Below are 20,014 nucleotides of genomic sequence, written 5' to 3'. Positions count from 1 at the left end.
ACTGCTGCACACGTGCCACAATATCGATACAGGGCCAGCTGTATCGATACTCGTATCGTCAAATCTCTGTGACGAAACATCGTCGTATCGATGTATCGAACACAGCACTATGCCTGCTGACAGCGCGGTTTATCTATGCAGTTACACAGAACTATACTCAAACTGCAATCGCTCGCGGAGATAATAATAATTAATTTCCATAGTTGTATTTATTTAGATGTTTATTAGCGAAATAATGGTTATATACAGGGGTGCACATACGTTTTTCATCCTGGTTCTCATAAGAGAACCTGGAGATTTGATTTGGTCCTCACATTGCACATAGTGTGACCCATTAAATATAACTATAAAACAATAAATTAGTAATAGTGATAATATTATTGCACTTTATTTCGTTAGTTTTTTTAATTATATAATAAACAAAATAATAAAGTGTGATAATACTATTATATTTTAAAATAAAAAGGAAGTATTAAATACAAATACAATTATTTTATAGTAAACTTAAAAATAAAATGCTAATATTTACTTATTTTTTTATGTCAATTTTCATCATTTTCAATCTTAAATCAGCAGGCTTGTTGCCGGCAAGTAAGTAGTATATGGACTTCCGGGTGCAGCGCTGCCGAAGAGCGTCAGTGAATGAAATGTTACAGTTTTGCATTGTGCTTTGAAAACAGCAGCAGGTAACCTAGATTTATGCTTTTGAATAGAAATCTTATACAGTACAGTTTGTCGATCTAAAACGGTAATTGTGCATTAACAGCTGTCAACCATGTCAGTACGCAAATGCGCTGTCAGAACTTATTTATACAGCGCATTTTTTATTTTGGTCGCGCATGCAGACCTGCGGAATTTAGGGTGTTTTAAACAAGTGAATCTTGTTAAAAGTTACATGCGGTGGCCGTGCTGGAGCATTTCCTGAGCATCAACCCGGTGAGTGAACAGCAATATGAAAGCGGCTTCACGAGACTAATGATGAGCAAATATACAACAGAGAGAGAATTAAATTCAGCGCTTTTATTTCCAACATGCGCTCATTCATGGCTGTATTATTTAACTCATTCAAAGTTACGTCTTTACTGGGAGAGGATCTTGACGGATTATCTATGTGACTCAGACTTCACGAGACTAACGATGAGCATAGACAACAGAGAGAGAATTCAATTCAGCGCTTTTATTTCCAACATGCGCTCATTCATGGCTGCATATTATTTAATTCAGGCAAAGTCTTTATTGGGACAGGACTTGACAAATTATCTTACATGACTCCGTGAGTTGGTCTCTATTTCTTAGAACCAAGCTGCATAAACTACATATCACGCATTTATGTAATACATCTAATTTGTGCATAAATGGCTGTTATGTTAAATTAAGTTTACTAACTACAGCAAATCAAACCTGCACCAAGCCGTTGTTGTCTCGTCTCCCCTCAGACGCGCTGCAATGGCGATCCTGCGCGCAATTCTCAAAACACCCACAAGATGGCGCCGTTTATCGGTGAATCCGATATTACAAAACCGATAACCGATTATGGTAAAATGCTTAAATAGAGGGAAAAATAACGGTAAATCGATATATCGGTCGATCTCTATTGGAGAGATGGACTTTTGTTTGTCTTTATTATTATTATTTTGTGCTGTATTATTGGTTACTGTGTTATTTCTGTTTCAAAGGGCAGCAATAAATAACACTTTAATATCTAAAGAGTGTCCATGTGATTGTATACATTAATAATTTTGTGAAATTAATAAATGCATAATAATCATCATAATCATAAAACCGTGATTATTTCTCAGACAACATTCATACCAACAAAATCTATAATCGTTGCATCCCTACGGGGGACACATTAAAAATCCAAACTAGACTTTAATGCAACACAATTACAGCCTGGAAGCGAGAAAAACCACTGGCACAACAGTGATTTTTCAAGTGGGTTCATGACTTTAATAACCCCCTGGAGTCGACAGTTCCGCCGGCGGAACTTTTTGCAGATTTGAATGATGACTGATTTTCACATAATTTTGAAGCAAAAACTCTAGACTTCAAGATCAGTTCTCAAAAGTCTTGTGAACAAATGTTCTGTATGTGTTTTATGGCCTTATTTCAGTGACTTTAAAATTGTAGTTTTTCACTAAGCACACATAAACGTTGTTTTCTCAAAAACACAATCACGTACATACATGCTACTCACATATTATTGTAGCCCAGTTTGTGCTGATTACAGTGTTATTCAACTTTAGACATTCAAATGTTTGTAAGCAACTGAAAAAAGCACAAATTTCAGGGCATGTCAAAACTTTTCCAGGCCCCAAAACACCCTCGGACCCCAGAGGGTTAACCCTGATCAATTGGACTGAATGAGAGACGTTTACAGTAATCTTCTGCTCAAGTCCCTTGGCCAAGGACAAGTCTGAACTTCAAAGACCTTTCCTGGATCATGCTCTGGCATGACAACAACTGTAGAACCAGTGTAAACTTTCACTGGACACGTTTGAAAGTTTCCATTGACACATTTTGACCCCTTTGAACTGTGACTAAGCTGGATCATTTCAATTAAAATTAAAAATAGAAAAATAGGTAATCAAGAACCCATCAGTTAAAAAGGCACTGAAAAATCAGGGAAAGTAATGTGTGTGGGACACTAGGGATGCACCGATATTACAGAAAAGACAATAATTATTTTCATATTATAGTCGATTAATGTCTGATATTAAAATGCTGTAGTTTTCAACATAAATTAAAAATAGTAAAAGCTAAAATAAAGAGTGAATTTTGTTACAAGTGAGTCGCTATCAGATATATAAATAAAAGTAATAACTTTATCACTATAATATTTTTAAATGAGTCTCATTCTCACCAAGTCACTGTATTTAAAAAAAAAAGAGAAATCAGTAATACAATTTAAAGTATTATAGCTATTTTCTATTTTAATATATTTAATAAATGCAATTTATTCCTGTGATTTTCAGCATCATTACTCCAGTCTTCAGTGTCACATGATCCTTCAGAAATCATTCTAATATGCAGATTTTTTTGCTCAAGAAACATTTCTTGTTATCTATGTTTCAATCCACCTATTTTTATGTGCATTTTGCGATATCGCATAAAAAAATGCTGGATGGAAACGCCAAGATGTGCATAAATTCTAAAAATGTGCATAAAAAATGTATGCGCTCAACTAAGTCAGATAAAAAAAATGTTTTCCAGTAAGAAAACATACGCATAAACTACGATGGAAACACTTTTACCGAATAAATTCCTTAATGAGCAACAAAAAAGACGAGACCGCAATGGGACAGTATAAAACTGGACCAACCAAATGACCCATCTCATGGCACAGCATCTGAAATGCTAGTTCTGTCATTCTCTAAATTGCTTGAGCAAGGTCCTGTCAAAGTGCTTCGTTATAATTAACTCCCAGAACTGCGTTCACAAACAGCAGGCTCCAAAAATAAGATAACATGACCGCATTTCGTCTGCGTGCTCTGAAGCTCATACTTTATTGTATATAGTAGGGATGGGAAGATTCCCCAATTCGCTCGGTGCATCGACATAAAAAGTTAATGCGATGCATCGGTTTAAAAAGTGTGCATCGGCTACAAGTTGGCATTTATATTGCGATGCATCGTTTCTAAAATATTTGCATCGGTAAAATCCAATTTATTAATATATAATTACTAGTGGATGCACTATACTTTTATTGTTTAGAAAGTAACCAATAATCTGTGACCAATATTTTATATGTAGATTGATTTCTCCTCTCTAAACTGTTTCTCAAGCGCGCTCTCTCATCACTGCTGCTGCGTGAATATGACGAATCACAACACCACGGAGACCCGAGGAAAAGCAGGGATTAAAGGTCCCATATTGTCAAAACTGAAATTTCCTGGCTTTTTTCACGATTACTGAGGTCTACGGCCTATTTAACTACCATATAAGTTTCAAAACAGTCAGTCCACAGTAAAATTCACACAGCCTGCTTAAAGTTCTAGCTATTTTTCACGAACCGTTGTGACTTCCGTAAAAAGCTGACGAAATTAAGTTCACACAATCTCACTAATTTGTGCACGTTTATTTTTAAGCAGCTCTTAATGTCGATCATGGATCAAATCGATCCACCATCGCAAACTGAATATATCTGTACTGTTTAATGCATTTGAGACGTTGTGTTTTCCTCAGTGCATAACTGACATGTCACAGGTATATTTTTTCATCTGTGAAAGTCACGCAAACATATCAATTTTGCTGTCAGTAGTGGGCGAGGCACGCGAGTGAACGAGCACTGCTGCGTGCATGCGCACTAAACAGACTGAGCGCAATCGAATAGGAGCGCAATGATTCTGAGTAAAATATACATTTTGCTAAAATATTTGTGGTTGAACATTAAATGTGTCTTTTGTAGAATTTTAAACCTACATATAAGTGTATTTTTATGATAGCAGTAACTGTAAAGGGACTATTGTAAAGGGACATTTTTAATTCAGTGATTTTACCTATGTTAAATTTGCTTTATGGAACCAAATCATTTGACAATGAGTCAGACTAACTGAAATAAGCCTGGCTTATATGGTAACCTTGTTTTATGAAACAGGCCTCAAGGCATTAAAAGTGATCATATTTTCTCCATTGCATCGTATTGCATCGAATGGCATTGTGTTGAATCGAATCGAAATCGGATCGCACTGCATTGTAACAAGGGTGAATCGCATCGCATCAGTAGCTGCTTCATAAGACAAAATAATGTTCTTTTTAGAAGCATCATATGACCCCTTTAATGTATCGTAGGCTATGCATCAAGATGCACATCCCTAGTATATAGTGTTGGGCAATATGCTCAATTTTCATATCGTCCTATCGTCAGCCTGTGAGATCGCTGATACACGATATTATCATGCTAATTTATTTAATTATTTACTTACCTAGTTTAATTGCCGGAAAGTGAACCAACTCCAGCGTAAGGCTAAAAGCAGCCTAATGTTTTTAATATGACTGAATTTGTATTTAACATGAAAAATTATTAGAAACATCGTAAGTTACTAATTATAATGCTTACATTTCCTCAGTTATTCAAAAAGCAGCTACAGAAAACGAGCCAAGAACATTACATTACCAAAGAACATCATCACAAGCTCAGCCTAGCGCGAGTATATGCACTGAGTATATGCACTCAGCGGTGAGCCATCTGAACGCCTCCGATTGGCCAATGCATTCATAAGCTCAGCATAATTGTGTGTGATTGGTTATAACGCGCAATACTATAAAACGCGGAAAAAGAAATACAATGCAACAAATAAGCCCTAATATTAATTAGAGAGTATTATTAGCCTGATAATAATAATAATAATAATAATAATAATAAGTCTTGCTATCGTCAAAGGCATCAGCCACAGGCGATATCTCTGACTATCGTCGATACACGATACTATCGTCTATCGGCACAACCCTAATAGTATACAAAAATTATTATATACAGTACCTTTTCCTACTGCAGCAAATTAATTTTTTCTTCATGATATTTAGCGAAAGATAATAAGAAAGTGACGATTTTGTTCTCTTCCAACTCGCTGGATGGAAACGTTTTATGCAATACTCCAATTTTGCGCATAAGTTTAATTCGTAACTTTGGATGGAAATATAGCTAATGTTGAAAACAGTTGTGCTGCTTAACATTTGTGGGAATTGTGATACATTTTTATAAGAATTCTTTGAAATCTTTTGCAACATTATGTATACGTTTACTGGAGCTTTACGTTTACGTAGCTTGATAATACGTTGAATAAAAATGAATGAAGTCCAAGAGCTTGATCAAAAACACCTCTTAACTTTTCACTAAAAGTGCAAAGACTGAAGTCATTACGAACCACATGAAGACCAACATATGATCTCGGACAATTCTTGGAGGACTCACTGTGGTGTTGTCAATATCATGAAGAGTGCCCTATTGATGGGCTCAATCAGTGAGCAAGCCTGACTGCCACTAAATGGCCTATTAAACATTGATGAGGAAGACATCCTGAGACAGCCGCAGAGGGACTGATGGCTGCTGGACAGTTTGGCTGGTTGCAGGAGGTAAAAGCATCTGGCAGCTTCCTGCTGAGAGACTCACCACCACACAAATCAGTGCTGGACGCGTGGCTGGATCATCACACCGGCTCACCTAGCTTTGAGGTGGGCTGGGGTGATGTTTCTCATCTAGATATGGAGACAAGTTAGATGGCAGAGAAGTTAACATGGGTTTACGACCAACATCTCCTTCAAGACTGCCTTCAGGGGAATCATATATTTCCTCATATACCATTTCTGAAAAAAACTTAACATTAGGCTTGTCTTTCAGGTTCAGATTTTCTCTGAAAATGACACAAAAACAGACGTACAGACGTTTCCTTTCACTAAGACTGCCTGTCTATTATCCCACATTGTCCTGTAGTTTGAGATAAAACAAGGGAGGAAAGGTTTATAAAACCTTTTTAATCATTTAATTAAAAAAATCAAAGACATAAGTGATGAGAAATTGCTGTAAAACAGCTCTTTTCACCACATCATCTTAAGACATAGTCAAATATATGCAATAATTTCCTAAATTAAACCCAAACAGGCAGGAAGACATGGAAAATACTTATACATTTTAAACAGCTATACATTTCTAACTATATGAGTATTTATATTTTTGATGGTTCATACACAGATTTGTGTTTTTTACCCATCATATGCTTCCTCCAGTAAAGCCAAGTGAAATCTTACTCTTGTGGTAACAGGTTGATGTTTTTTTATGCTTATAATAATGATCTAGGCCTATTCAAAATCCACACTTGATCTTATACATTTAGCATCTGCTGTCTTCAGCTCAGCTCAGATTTCTGCAGAACAAACCAAAAAACAACTTCCCCTTGTCCCCTGTCCACAACTTCTCCTTTTGTGGGTTAAAATAAGCTAATATGACACTGAGAAAGCGCAATATAACAACGATTACCATAATCCTTCCTCAGAGGAGCTGCCAGATGCATGTACAGTACATAGAGTCATAAAGCTAAAATTGTAACTTTAACCGGATGTATTGATGTCACTGTAGGTAGCGCTGTCACGATTATGAAATTTGGCTGATGATTAATTGTCTCGAATCCCCAGACCTTTATCTACACCAAGTATTATAATGGGAATATATCATCTTGGAGAGAGGGTTTTACCGTGCTGACTGTCATAACTGAACGTGACGTGCTGTTTGAATGCTGAGCGTAGAATGACTGACAGCTGCAGCAGAAGGAAGATGAGTTTCTGTAAACCTGAATTCTGTCCCTCACATTAAGACATGCAAGCACTGTCACCGTTAGTTTTTCTTTTCTTTTTGTTTTCATTTTTGAAAAACGTATCTTTGCTGTTTACCTCACATTACGCTATGGAGGATCTCTTTTATTTATTTGATTTCTCAGTGTTTGTTAAACGTTCTGTAATTTATTAGTGTTTGTCCCATCGGTATATAATACAGCATGTGGTGTATGCCATGCACATACATACATACATACATACATACATACATACATACATACATACATACATACATACATAGCGACCAAATCATGTGCTCGTGCGACCAGCTGAGAAAGTTAGTTGCAAAAGAGCAACCAGTGGGAAGAATGAGTCTGGAACCCTGTATAGGCTATACAACGCATGAAAAGCAAACTGGTGCTCTTCTGTTTCTTTTGGTGTATGACTCCCCCTTGTCTCGTATAAAAAGCACAATAATCTAGGTTAGATCAGAAGGTTAGATCAAATAATCCCGATTAGACAGTTATTTAATTATCGCGACAGGCCTAACTGTAGGGTGTATTGAATAGGCCTATACATTAAAGACAAAGATTTATGCAGTGCAGATGTGTGAATCATAGCAATAAAACAAAGCCTTTTGATCCTAAAGTTCACACTGCATAGGAAAAAAAACAAAAAAACAATTCAACTAATGTTGCAATAACTAATCAAATCAACAAGGAAAATTGTACAGTGCATTTTATTATCAATTAATGCAAGCACATTTTACATTATATTCTTTATATTTTAATATCATTTTATCTAATATATTATTTTAATATACTTTAAAAATGTTTTTTTTTTTTTTTTAAGTATTATTATGTAACATTATGTAGACTTTAGTATGCACAAATAAAATAATTTTAAATTTTACGTTTTTGGATGGCAAAATATGAAGCATCACAAATGCATAGTGAATTCTATAAAATAATTGTAGTTTTCTTCAACAGTCATAATGAGGTGATTATGTAATAATTACAACAGGCATAGTACTACTTTTAATACAAAGGTACAGATTTATCATTCATACCTACCAGAGTCAGGATAACAATACAGCTGTTGATTTAATCAGTGTGAACTGAGGGCAAATAACTACCCACAAACATTATCATCCAACAGCAAAAAAACAGAATAGCTTCTGATACTAAGATCGTTTGATGCAAAGTTATTTATTTTAGCACTACACTGACATCAAGATTACAACATTTATTGTCGTAACTGATCCAGCAAAAGCCGCTGAAATCCTTATATGGACATTGAACCAGAATTCAGCTGGTGTTACACAATAATAAAGATGTAGAAGGGGGAAAAATGTGGCCTCCCACCACAATTGGACTGATGGTAACAGTCACCACCATTGGCATGAATGGGTCAGTGACTTTCCAAACAGACAATGCAGTGCGTCTCAGGGACGGAGCCTCTGTGTCATTCTTTACTTGTGTCTTCAGCTGTTGAGGCAGACATTTACGCAAGTCACATCCATAAAACAAGACTAGGTGTGTCGCTTGAAAGTCTTGCCTAGACAAAATGGTGCATGCATGCAAATTTCCAATGGGCAAATCAATCAAATATGCTCTTCAGTCTTAGCAAACCTCTACCGTAAAAACTGCTCCCACAGTCTACGCCGAAAACTGATACAGAGAGGTGAAACCTGAGCATGAGGGAACGATGACTGTATTGAATCATTTTAAGGTCAAGTTTTCAATGGAGCAACTTTTATCCTCCTGAAACGCAAAGTTGACAGGAACAGTGCATCTGCAACATGTCAGAAAGAGCAGGAATAAAAGAAACACTCATCTGGTGTTAAAATGTCCTCAGGGGGTTGGCACTTCAACTAATGAGGATACTGTCCATGCCGTATTGTGAAATTCGGAGGGAATGCGAGAACGCACTTTGGGGTTACGACAAAAACAGCAAATCGTCTCTCTGGGCGAGTCAAAAAAGCTTGAAGGAGGAGACGAGGAGAAAACATTTATTGGAGTTGTTCGGGCATGACAGATCTAAATCTGGAAAAGAGAAGTCCGTGCCCTCTATTCACCTTCACCCTAAATCAGATAGATAAAAAGAAAAAGTCACTTGATGTTCCAGAACAGTTTGTGCCACGGTTCCAATAAGCGCAATTGTAAGGTACGTCACAAAGTGAATTAGAGGCCTCGTGCCTATAGGCCAGGCTTTACAGGCTAATCTGTGTCATGCTTGCGCCCGTCGGCCCGAAAGCGGAGGAGGGGGAGGAAGGGGGAGGGGAGATCACCCACACATGCCTGTGTTGGGGGAGGATATTAGCAGGAATGACTGGAATTCTCTTCAGTCCAGCCACCGCTTTGGGTCAGGTGACTTCAAGTCCTAAGGATCAGCGACTTCGTGACGATGTACGACCCTTTAAAATGTTCATCCTGCAATCCGTGTGGTGGATTACGATGCGTTCAAATCCCTGGCGTCGCGGTCTGCACATCTGTAAAGATTGGGAGTGAACAGCGTTTGTTTTGAAAGGCATTCCTGACACAAGCCCTGTCCTGACTCCGCACCTAAAGCACGCCGAGTACATGTCAGAGTGGTATGCAATGATTCAGGGTGGCCTGTGCTGTGAAAAGAGAGATGCCTCACACAGTATAGACCATTTGGCCAATTCACAGGCGGCAAAAGGACTCGTTTTGGACAGAAGACATACCAGACATTTCCAATGTAATGGGAGTTGCAGCTTGCTCATTTCCTCCTGTTAAGAGTGAAGCATAACCCAGGGCTGGACGAATTGGTCTGTTTGGCCCAATTAATGAGGTTGTGTCTTCTCAGAATTCGAGGGGGTGAAACTGACTGAGATGCCTCACAGACAGAGCATGAAAGTGGACCATGAAAGTGTTACCTTTTGCTTTGCCGTGTCAGTGCCTTTGCCTTTTTAAACGAAAACCAGACAGAAGATTTCAAATATACACTACTGTTCAAAAGTTTGGGGTCAGTGAGATTTTTATGGGAAGAATTAATACTTCTATTCAGCAAGGACAAATTCATTTGACCAAAAGTGACAGTAAAGCCATTTATGATGTTACAATACACTTCTATTTCATATAAATGCTGTTTAAATGTTGCCTCTTTTGAACTTTCTAATCATCAAAGAATCCTGAAAAAAAAACGTGCATCCCAGTTTCCACAAATATATTAAGCAGCACAACTATTTTCAACATTGACAATATAAAATGTTTGAGCAACAAATCATCACATTAGATGCGCATTAAATATCGCATGCGATTTATCGTGCAGCCCTATGTGATTTCCGAAGGATCATGTGACATTAAATACTGAAGTAATGGCTTCTGAAATTCAGCTTTACCATCACCGTAATAAATTACATTTTACAATATGTTCAAATAATAAACTTTTATTTTTAATTGTAATACTAGTTCACAGCATTTCAGTTTTAACTGTATTTTAATTTTAAAGAAAGAATAAAATCTTACCAAAACCAAACTTTTCAACAGCATTGTTTGAAAGACACTTAAAATGTGTATTAAAAAAAAAGATTTAAATGTGCACTTCATTTCAACAACCATCTGTGAACATCTGTGAGCATGAACAATAAAATTAACCATCTCAAACTATGAACAGTTTACTAGTCTGCCTAATTAGCATATAATTGCTGATCTTGCTGTGAAGAGTAGCAGTTTAATGTATGACATTATGAGAATCTAAGTTAGGCAACACTATAGAGAGTACCAAAAAAAGTCATCAACAAACTTTACAGTTCAGCTCCTCTCGAGGATATTCTCATTAATGAGGATGATAATGATAATTAACATATCATAAAAGCAAAGAAAAATGCTTGGCAAGGCCTTTAAAACTGTGTGCGTGTCAGGACGGCAACCAGGAATGTCTTGAAATCGAGGCAGAGAGAAAATCTCAGCAGGTGCAAGACTTAAAGGGTTGCAAAGCTGCAAAGAGCGCCTATAAACAGAGCACACGGCCAAAACCCAAGCTTACACGGCTCGATCCGAGCTTAAATGGCAGGGTCCACAGCATTCCACCTTCTCTCAGGCTAGCAGTTTCAAACAGTCTCTCCAGTCGCTGCAGTTTCTCATTAGGTTTTTTGCTGCTTGTTGTGAAAGTAGGCTAGTCAAAAACCTGCAGGAATAAGAGGCAGCAGCTGATATAAATAAGGACAAGTGCACGTCTGCTGTACACAGCAACAAACAAGACAATTCCTTCATCAAGAGGGCACAGTTTACCCTGGTGCCATGCTGAAGACACTTTGAAGACCCCTCTTTTTGAAACGCAGTCTCATGAGGGGAATATCGTCTGTTTAAAGCCCCTGTTGGGACATATATGCTTAACTTCAAGAGTCTATGATATTTGAGGCGAGAGGAACGGTGTTGATCCCACGAGCAGATGCCAGCTGGGAAGCCAGGTACTGTTTACAAGCCCCACTCCCTATTTTAAAGGGGTGAAATACAATAGAGAGGCATAACCTGCTTTGCAGCTTCATTAGGACAGTAGGGTGAACACGCCGGCGCAGGGCTGTTTGTGTACAAACACTGGGAGTAGACTGAGGTTCTGGGCGTTTCCTGTAGCTCAACAGCTACAGCATGACTGGCATTGCCAAGGACACAAGTTCAATTCCCAGAGAGCACAGTGAGCACACAGATAAATGTTTTCAGTAATTTTGGTAGGTATGGCGATAAACATTAAATGATTGATATTAAAATGCAAAATTTTTCCACTTATTTAGACAAAATAAAACGCTAAAAACTAATATTGACACACTCATAACTAAGAATAATTTTACATTTATGTATTTGGCAGATGTTTTTATTCAAAGCACTGGCAGATAGCAAAATTCAATACTTTTTGTCTGATGAATGAAAAATAAAATATTAAAAATTAAAACCAATCATTTAAATTCTCAAGTGAATTTCAACATTATAATGTACTGTTTATGGAAATCAATATTAATTGTGAGATTTGCTAAATAGCCTACTTACGTTATAGATTGTGTTATAACACCATTTACTGGCAGCAATGGTAATTCTAATATAGAAATATGAACTATTCAGAATTACATATGCAATACAAGTCAATTAAGATATATAAAAAAACAACAATATATTTATTATTAAAATATCTATTAAAATATATATCCAATATATTTTAGGAAAACTTAAAATTAATATCCACTTTTCATACTGTACATTATAATGTCACGACACTTAAATTAACTCATTGCATTTAAACAAATGATTTAAGTTTTAATTTTTCATTTATTTAGACAAATCAGTAGTTAATTAAAAAAAAAACATTCATATCTTTAGATCAGTGCATTCCTACTTTACATAAAAGCATCTGCCAAATGCATAAACGCAAAACATTCTTAGTTGTTGTTTTTTTTAAGGTGAGAAAATTTAACTTCAAATTTGTGCTATTCCAAATTTGGCCCAAATAAACACAATGTTTTATGTGCCTCAAGCATATATGCCTTTCATTTGTAACAAAGCAGGCGAATACAATACACAATATCAAATGGCATGCTAGCAACACTGTGGGAGTTGTGCATCTAGCAACTGCAACAACATTGACACTTCATGCCAAAACCTGCCAAGGAGGGTAAATACTAGCCAATGTGTTTATTCTGTTTAATCCTCTTCTTTAATTAGTCTTCAGTCTGCTGTCAAGGAGGAAGTCAGGCATAAACACCTGCATACCGCTCTCTGTCACCACTGACCTTGGCAAGCCAGCTCATAGCGCTACGTTGCGTTTGAGAGCTCTCATACACAGGAATCGAGCAATGGAGAAAGACACTGCAAAGATGAATAAGTGCTCTGCTCATACGTCTGCAAGAGAGTACTATTATAAACTCAGTTATTAGGAGCATGCGATAAATTCAAGAACTAGCCATGCTTGACTTCCTGTCAGGCTCTTACACATAACAAAATGGATTCATGTGGACTAATTCTGGTTCATTAGCATTTCTTGTGCAACACTGAGGAGGAATTTCTCCAGTTTCTCCAGCTAGTCCTCTCTTGGAAAAGTGCCCCAGTGAGACAAGATGGACTGCGAACTAACAGATCCAGTCAATAGCAGAATGTGAGGTGCGGTCAATATGTATGTCAGCGATAATGAGGTGTGGATCCCCTAGCGCTGCTAACGCAATACTCTACCACTGAGCCACAGGAACATTATTAGACAGACTTCTATCTGTATTATGCAGAACTGTTAAACGACATTGGAAGGCCAAACAAAGTAGTTTCGCTTTCACAACGAAACACACGGCGGGCTAGAGTGAGCGGAGGGCGGCGGCCTAGAGTGAGCGGCGGCAGGCGGGCTTGAGTAAGCGGCAGTGGGCGGGCTTGAGAACGGCGCGGCCGGCGGATTCGACGAAGGAGCATCCGGCGGGCTTGCGGCAACCAAATGTGACGACCCCGGGCTGGACTCCGCTTTGTTGTTACAAAAGATTTCTATTTCAGATAAATAGTGTTCATATCGATATCGGAATTATATCGTATCGTCCGAAATTAAGAAATATACCGTGATATAAATTTTGGCCATATTGTCCAGCCCTACCTGTGTGTGTCCTATGCCTTAGCGGACAGCATGAAACTAACAAAAAATAAATAAGCAACAGCGAGAGAATAATAATAATAATAATAATAATAATAAGTCATTCTCTCTATGCTATTTTTCAATGTTTCAAGTGATGCAGGTGTTTTTTTTCCCTGTAGGTTTTTTAAATTAAAAAAGCATTAATTTTTCATAATGTTTAGTGAAATTATTTGGTACTCTGAGGCGGAATGGAGATTCGGGAAAGGGGGGGAGATTTTTTTTATAGGCTTAAAGGGGGGCAATATACTGTGATTGTAGTTGTTAAATAAAAATGTCATTCATATCAATTCATGCATCACCCAATTTCATCGTAATATATAGGCCTGGCCTACAGAAAAGAACATTTATGTTTAATCTATCTAATATTGTGTTGGTCATACTATACAATGACTTATAGCTTGTCTTTGTTGAATAATACAGAACATAAAGAGCTTTAAAAAAGAATTGCATATTAAATCGCAATCGCAATATTGGTAAAAAAAAAATCGCCATTAGATTCTTTTCCAAAATCATTCAGCCCTAGTTCAGGTTTTTTTTTAGATGTATTTTTGGTGTTTTTTGCCTTTATTTTAATAGGACAGTTGATAGACAGGAAGCAAAGTGGGAGAGAGAGAGTGGGGCAGGATTGGGAAAGATCCACAAGCCAGGATTCAAACTTGGGATGCCGGAAGTGCAATGGCGCTACATGTTGGCACACTACCCACGAGGCTATCGGCACTGTTCAGTTTTTGTGGTGTATTTCGCATTGTTGGCACTAGTTGGCCCATTGGCAGCTTTTTGGCCAATTGAAGCATTTGGTGTTACTTTCATAACAACATGGCTGTCTGGAATTAAGAAAGTGATGAAAAATATTAATATTCATAATCAGCTTTCGCTGCTTCTAATTCTTTGTTGTTGGTTAGGTGTGCCACGACTTCAAGCTGGCATAAAGCACAAACTCTCATCATCTTTTCTTTCCAGTTGTAACTATGTCTGAGTCAAACAACTTTTTGGACGAGAAAAAAAGTAGTGCAGGAGTTTATTTAATCCAGTGGGAATTGATTGTATGGCTGTGGTTTGCTAATTGCATGCATGAGAAAAAATAGTGATGTGCATGGATGAGTCATTTATAATAAACTGCAATATTCTGACTTCATGGTGTCTTTAATGGCCAATATTCTCAAAATGGCCAAATATTGTCTCATCACTAATAACACCAAAAGAAAGGTTCTGTATTCACGCTACAAATTCTGTACGCAGCCATAAAATTATGCATTCAAGCACATATAAGGTGAGGACACTCTTAAACAAGCAGTCTGAAGTAGTGGTCGACCGATATATCGCCAAGGCCGATATATCGGCCGATATTTGGCATTTTTAAAATATCGGCATCGGCCGATAAGTTTTTCTGTTTGGCCGATGCGTTCGTGGCGGGACTTTTATTTTGACGGCGCGCCTGACTTTTATTTTGACAGTGCTGAGAACGGCAGCGCCTGCGCACACAGTGCTCACATTCTCCCTCTTGTTCGCTGTCGTCAACAGTTCTGTCCATGGACAGAAGTCTGTCTATTAATCAGATAGAACTCTTAAACAAAGGAATTAAAATGTATACAAAAAATTATTATAACAATTGCTTTTATATTGTTAATAATAGAAAGGCAAACATTATAATACTTTCTCGTTTGCCGTCAGCATTCAGCAAATACGCATTTACATAATTTAAACAAATCTTTGAATGACTAATGAACATCTAATTTCAAAAACCTTGCAAACTTAGTCGAATCCAGCTGTGAGATCTTATGAAGCGTGCATTTGTATCCTGCACGATTGCGTGCTCTCTGCATGACGGTCGGTCCGTGCGAATTGAAAAGATATCGGCATCGGATGTCAAAAAACCAATATCGGTCGACCACTAGTCTGAAGTCAGAGTGTTTCAGTCAATCAGAAAGTTTTGAAGGAGCTGATGCAATTACACTACGATTGTGGCGGAAGTCAAAAAACGTGATAGTCTAAATGCCATCAAATTGGACAGATGCTGAAACGAAGCTTCTCTCTATCAGTGGATGAAGAACTCAGTCAACAGACTACAGTTAAAGCTTCTCTTATCTTACTATATTTCCACCAAAGCTGTTTATCATTCACTTCCAGCAAACAACATCAGAGAGTTAACACTATTTTGGAGTTGACATGTCAGCAGTAGAAATACAAAGCCGACAGAAGTTAAAAGACAGAAAACCATGTGCGAACAGCAGATATGGTACATTTACCAGAAAAGGTAAACTGTCAATTTTACAGCAATTCCACATTTAAAAGTGGCTATGCTAAGATCTTCACTTGAGCAGCACTTTATTAAATGGAAAGCACGTATTGAGAGCTACCACTCTGCCAATACTGCACTTTACAATGACGTTAGTGCACTGCTCGTGTTTAACTGGCGCCAGCATAACATCCGCTACGTAAATCATTAACCTCCACAATCAAGGGCGCCATAAGAAAGCGAGTGGCCTACCAGTGTTGTAGTAAGACAAGAACAGAGGAGTTTATGACTCCTGGAAATTGTGTCATACTATGGCTCACTCACAGTGATGGGATGTGAGGTGGCACCTGCTAGTGACGGGTTGCACGAGGACAGTGGCGGTCTTTAGAGGAGCAGGCACGCTGGGGTGTAATCTCATTACTGACGTCAACCCAACACCCAGAACAGAGAATCCAGTCAGTGTGAAGGCCAACCTTAATCAACAGGACCAGCAAGAGCCCAAAAAGGGGCATCCCACCTACTGAGGACTGTTTACACTTTAAACTGAACTCTACTAGAAAGCAACAGACTCTTAAAGATCACAATGACTGAAAGAAAATCCTGTCAGACTGATTAATGAGCATCACCCTCATGCAAATGGTAATGGCAATAGCAACAGCTAATGTAGCATAAATGCAAGAACATCAACAGGAATCAACGTCCCCAGACTTTATAAAGGGAAATTTTAAATTTTTACATTTTAGGGCATTTACACTGCCCTTGAAAACAAAGTCCAACTTGTTTGACATTTATCAGCAATATCTGATTAACCCTATAAAGCCAACTGGGTCATACTTGATGAATTTCTAAGGTCTCTATATTATCAACTAGGGATGCACCGATCCGATACTCAGTATCGGTATCGGCTCCAATACTGGCATTTTCTGTCAGATCGGGTATCGGTCGGACGAGATCGATCCAAATCCGATATTCTGCGTATACTATTCTGTGTTATTGTTAAGCCCCACGAAAGGCACAAAAACATTATAAAGCACCATAAAGTTTTCGGCACTATAATCCAAGCGTTCTGAAGCCGTTCCATAGTTTAATGTGAGGTACAGATGAGTATTTAAGTCATTAAATTCAAGTTCACGTAAACTCTTCTCGCCGCTGCGTCTGTCTGTCATCCTCCATTCAGCATTCAAACTGCGTGACGCGTTCAGTAATGACAGTCAAAACGATGAAACTCTCTTCAAGAGCGCACAGTAACTGAAATTTAAATCTGTTAAAAGAAAAGGCTCAATAAACTATCGCACAGATATAATACACTACGCATCAGTATCTCTTCTCTTTGATGCGCATAAATGCTTTGTGCCACTCTGTATTGGAGCCTTTCATATTATAATACCTTTGCGCAATGAAAGATTATTAATAGCCTTTCTTGTTCTGTTCTATCTATCATATGTTGCTGCCTCCATTACTGTGCTATACATTTAAAAGAAATGTCTTTTAATTTTATAGTATATATTTATATATAAATATTTACTTGTTTTTCATGAATGTATTTTACAACAATACAAAGAGCAATGTAACATTTTACCAGATTTAGTCCTACACTTATTCACTTTTATTTGTTCCCCACTAAATGTTATTTCACTAAAAGTTTAGATTTTATAAAATTATTGTGCACTCATGATTTTTCTAGAATATATTTTGCTGCTGAATTATCCACGAACCTAGTTTATAATAGTATTTTTGTCATAGATTATGATCATATATTTTTTTCATTTGTTATTTTTCTTTAAAATGAAGTTGTCTATATTTAGTAGATTGTGTTTAACACACAAAACAGTGATGATCCGGTCACCACACTGAGGTATAGAAATTCTACATTGATTAAAAAAAAACAGTGCTGGTATCGGCCGATACTCAGAATTTTTGGTATCGGATCGGATGTGAAAAAAATGGTATCGGTGCATCCCTATACCAAGGGTATAGTTATCAACATGACTAAAACTTGTTGTACACAATCGACTACATGTCTTTCATTGTCTGATTAATAGTTAGTAAAAGGTAAAAGGCCTTTTAGTATAATTGTAATAAACATATAATTGTAAAAACAGGTTGTGCGTCACGTCTGTCTGCTGTGAATCCTTTAAGAATTTTTATTTAGTAAACGTAAGAATAACCTATACTGACACAAATACATTTTAAGATGAACATTTACTGGACTGAAGCAATTTAGGTTTACTTCATTATCCGTACGTCTTTGTTTTTTTCCAGAAAAGTCCTGGTAAAATGTATGTATCAAATGAGATACATCAGGCATTTGAGGAACATTAATTTGTACATCTCTCAGTCATCATTATATTGCATTGCGTTATATGTTCTGCCTCAAAATTATGCCTCAGACTTTTCATAATGAAACTGCGCATTTACATATCATCTTATTAATACATATTTTTTGAAGATATAGCGTAACAACTGATATTTATATGCATTTTATGTGAGCAGTCATTACAAGTAGCCTACATTACAAGCTATCAGAATTTCATCTTACTTTTTGGCTACAAAAAAATAATATCGGCAGAAATCTGCATATTTATGCTCTGTTTGGGCATAACATTTAATAAAACTTATGCACCTTTTTTTCCACTTTAAGGATGACCTCCATGCTCTCACTATATCATACTATGTGGGCCATGAAAGTATTAAATATGTATAAATTAAATATGATACAACACACGTAAGTTTCTGATTATATATCTATCTTTATCCGTCTAAAAAGTTAGAGCTGAATAGCAGCAACTTCAATAGCAGCATCTACTTTGCACCATTTCCCCTATACTATCCAGAAACATGTATAAATAAATATTAAAGCTGGAACAACTACATGACAATAAGTATTGTCCAAACAACGAGGCCAGGAAACCCAAGAGCAAATGTCACGGCAGCAATTTTGACAATAGCCTGAAGTCTGCTAGGTGATTAAGGCAAACGTAATAACAGATAAACAGGTCTTAAAGGGACACGCACTGATTTATATTCCCTAATGCAGTCAGTACACTCAAATACATCAACTTACCCCATTCCAAAAAGTCCGTCACGTGTTTTTCCCGTTTTAAGGGCGAGTTGCTGCACTCGTTGTATAAACATATGAGGATATCCAGCAGAGTCTCCACACTCAATGACTTGTCGTTTTTCTGATGGCCATCCAGCAGCAACTGCTCCAACTTCTTCAGGCGCACCTTCGCAGACATTTTCTACCAATTTAGCGGCCTGGCTACCACTCCCAGAGCCAGAAAGGATAAAACAACTCTTGTCGAAATTAATATAACGGGGATTAGCGTTATAAATATATACAAATAGTATTTATCTGGCTGATATGTGAGGAGCTCGGAAGTCCCAGACTCCAACTGCTAGCCAGCCATCCAGCTAGCAAAATGTGCCCAACATTGTGCTCAGATAAATGAAGACCTAATGCGCCTAACCCCGTTGTTGTCCGCTGGTTTCCAGCGTCTCCACCCCCTCCTCACTCCCGAGGCCCTGGCGGCTCCATTTGCCTTAATCCGGACAAATCTGTACTTTCCACTTTGCGAGATGTGTCGGTCTTTTTCTCCCGTCGAATCTCAGGATGACTGGACGCTCATTCCGCTCAACTGGAAATCTTCAATTATAAACTCCCAAATGAAGAACTACACACGCCTTTAACCTACATAAATACGCCCTCCGAAAACCGGGACTGGGTGATTTTTCTAAGTAGGCGAATTCTTGCATGTATGCCTGCGCTGCCGGTGTGCTTCTCGGTGAAGCCGAATATGGCTGCATTCGCGTTCAGCTCGTCTCGCGCTCCCGAGTGAAGAATCCAGACCGGGATAGCGGAGCCCCGCCCACCAGCACCGGAAG

General features: G+C 37.7%; 1 protein-coding gene across 4 annotated transcripts in view; it reads right to left on the bottom strand.

Moving 5' to 3' along the window:
* cdc42bpb (CDC42 binding protein kinase beta (DMPK-like)) overlaps positions 1-20,014 on the bottom strand; it is a 97,176-nt gene extending 77,162 nt beyond the window's left edge. The window contains exon 1 of one of the 4 annotated variants that reach the window (XM_016481156.1): positions 19,194-20,014. In XM_016481156.1, the coding sequence (XP_016336642.1) occupies positions 19,194-19,368 (175 nt within the window). In that variant the 5' untranslated portion in view covers positions 19,369-20,014. The remainder of the gene's footprint in view (positions 1-19,193) is intronic. The other 3 variants (XM_016481157.1, XM_016481158.1, XM_016481160.1) reach the window with 3 other exon arrangements.

This window comes from Sinocyclocheilus anshuiensis, unplaced genomic scaffold, assembly GCF_001515605.1.
Source record: "Sinocyclocheilus anshuiensis isolate Anshui unplaced genomic scaffold, SAMN03320099.WGS_v1.1 scaffold405, whole genome shotgun sequence".
NCBI classification, from domain to species: domain Eukaryota; kingdom Metazoa; phylum Chordata; class Actinopteri; order Cypriniformes; family Cyprinidae; genus Sinocyclocheilus; species Sinocyclocheilus anshuiensis.
The sequence above is the reverse complement of the archived record's forward strand: the minus strand, read 5'-3'. Positions and strand labels throughout refer to the sequence as shown.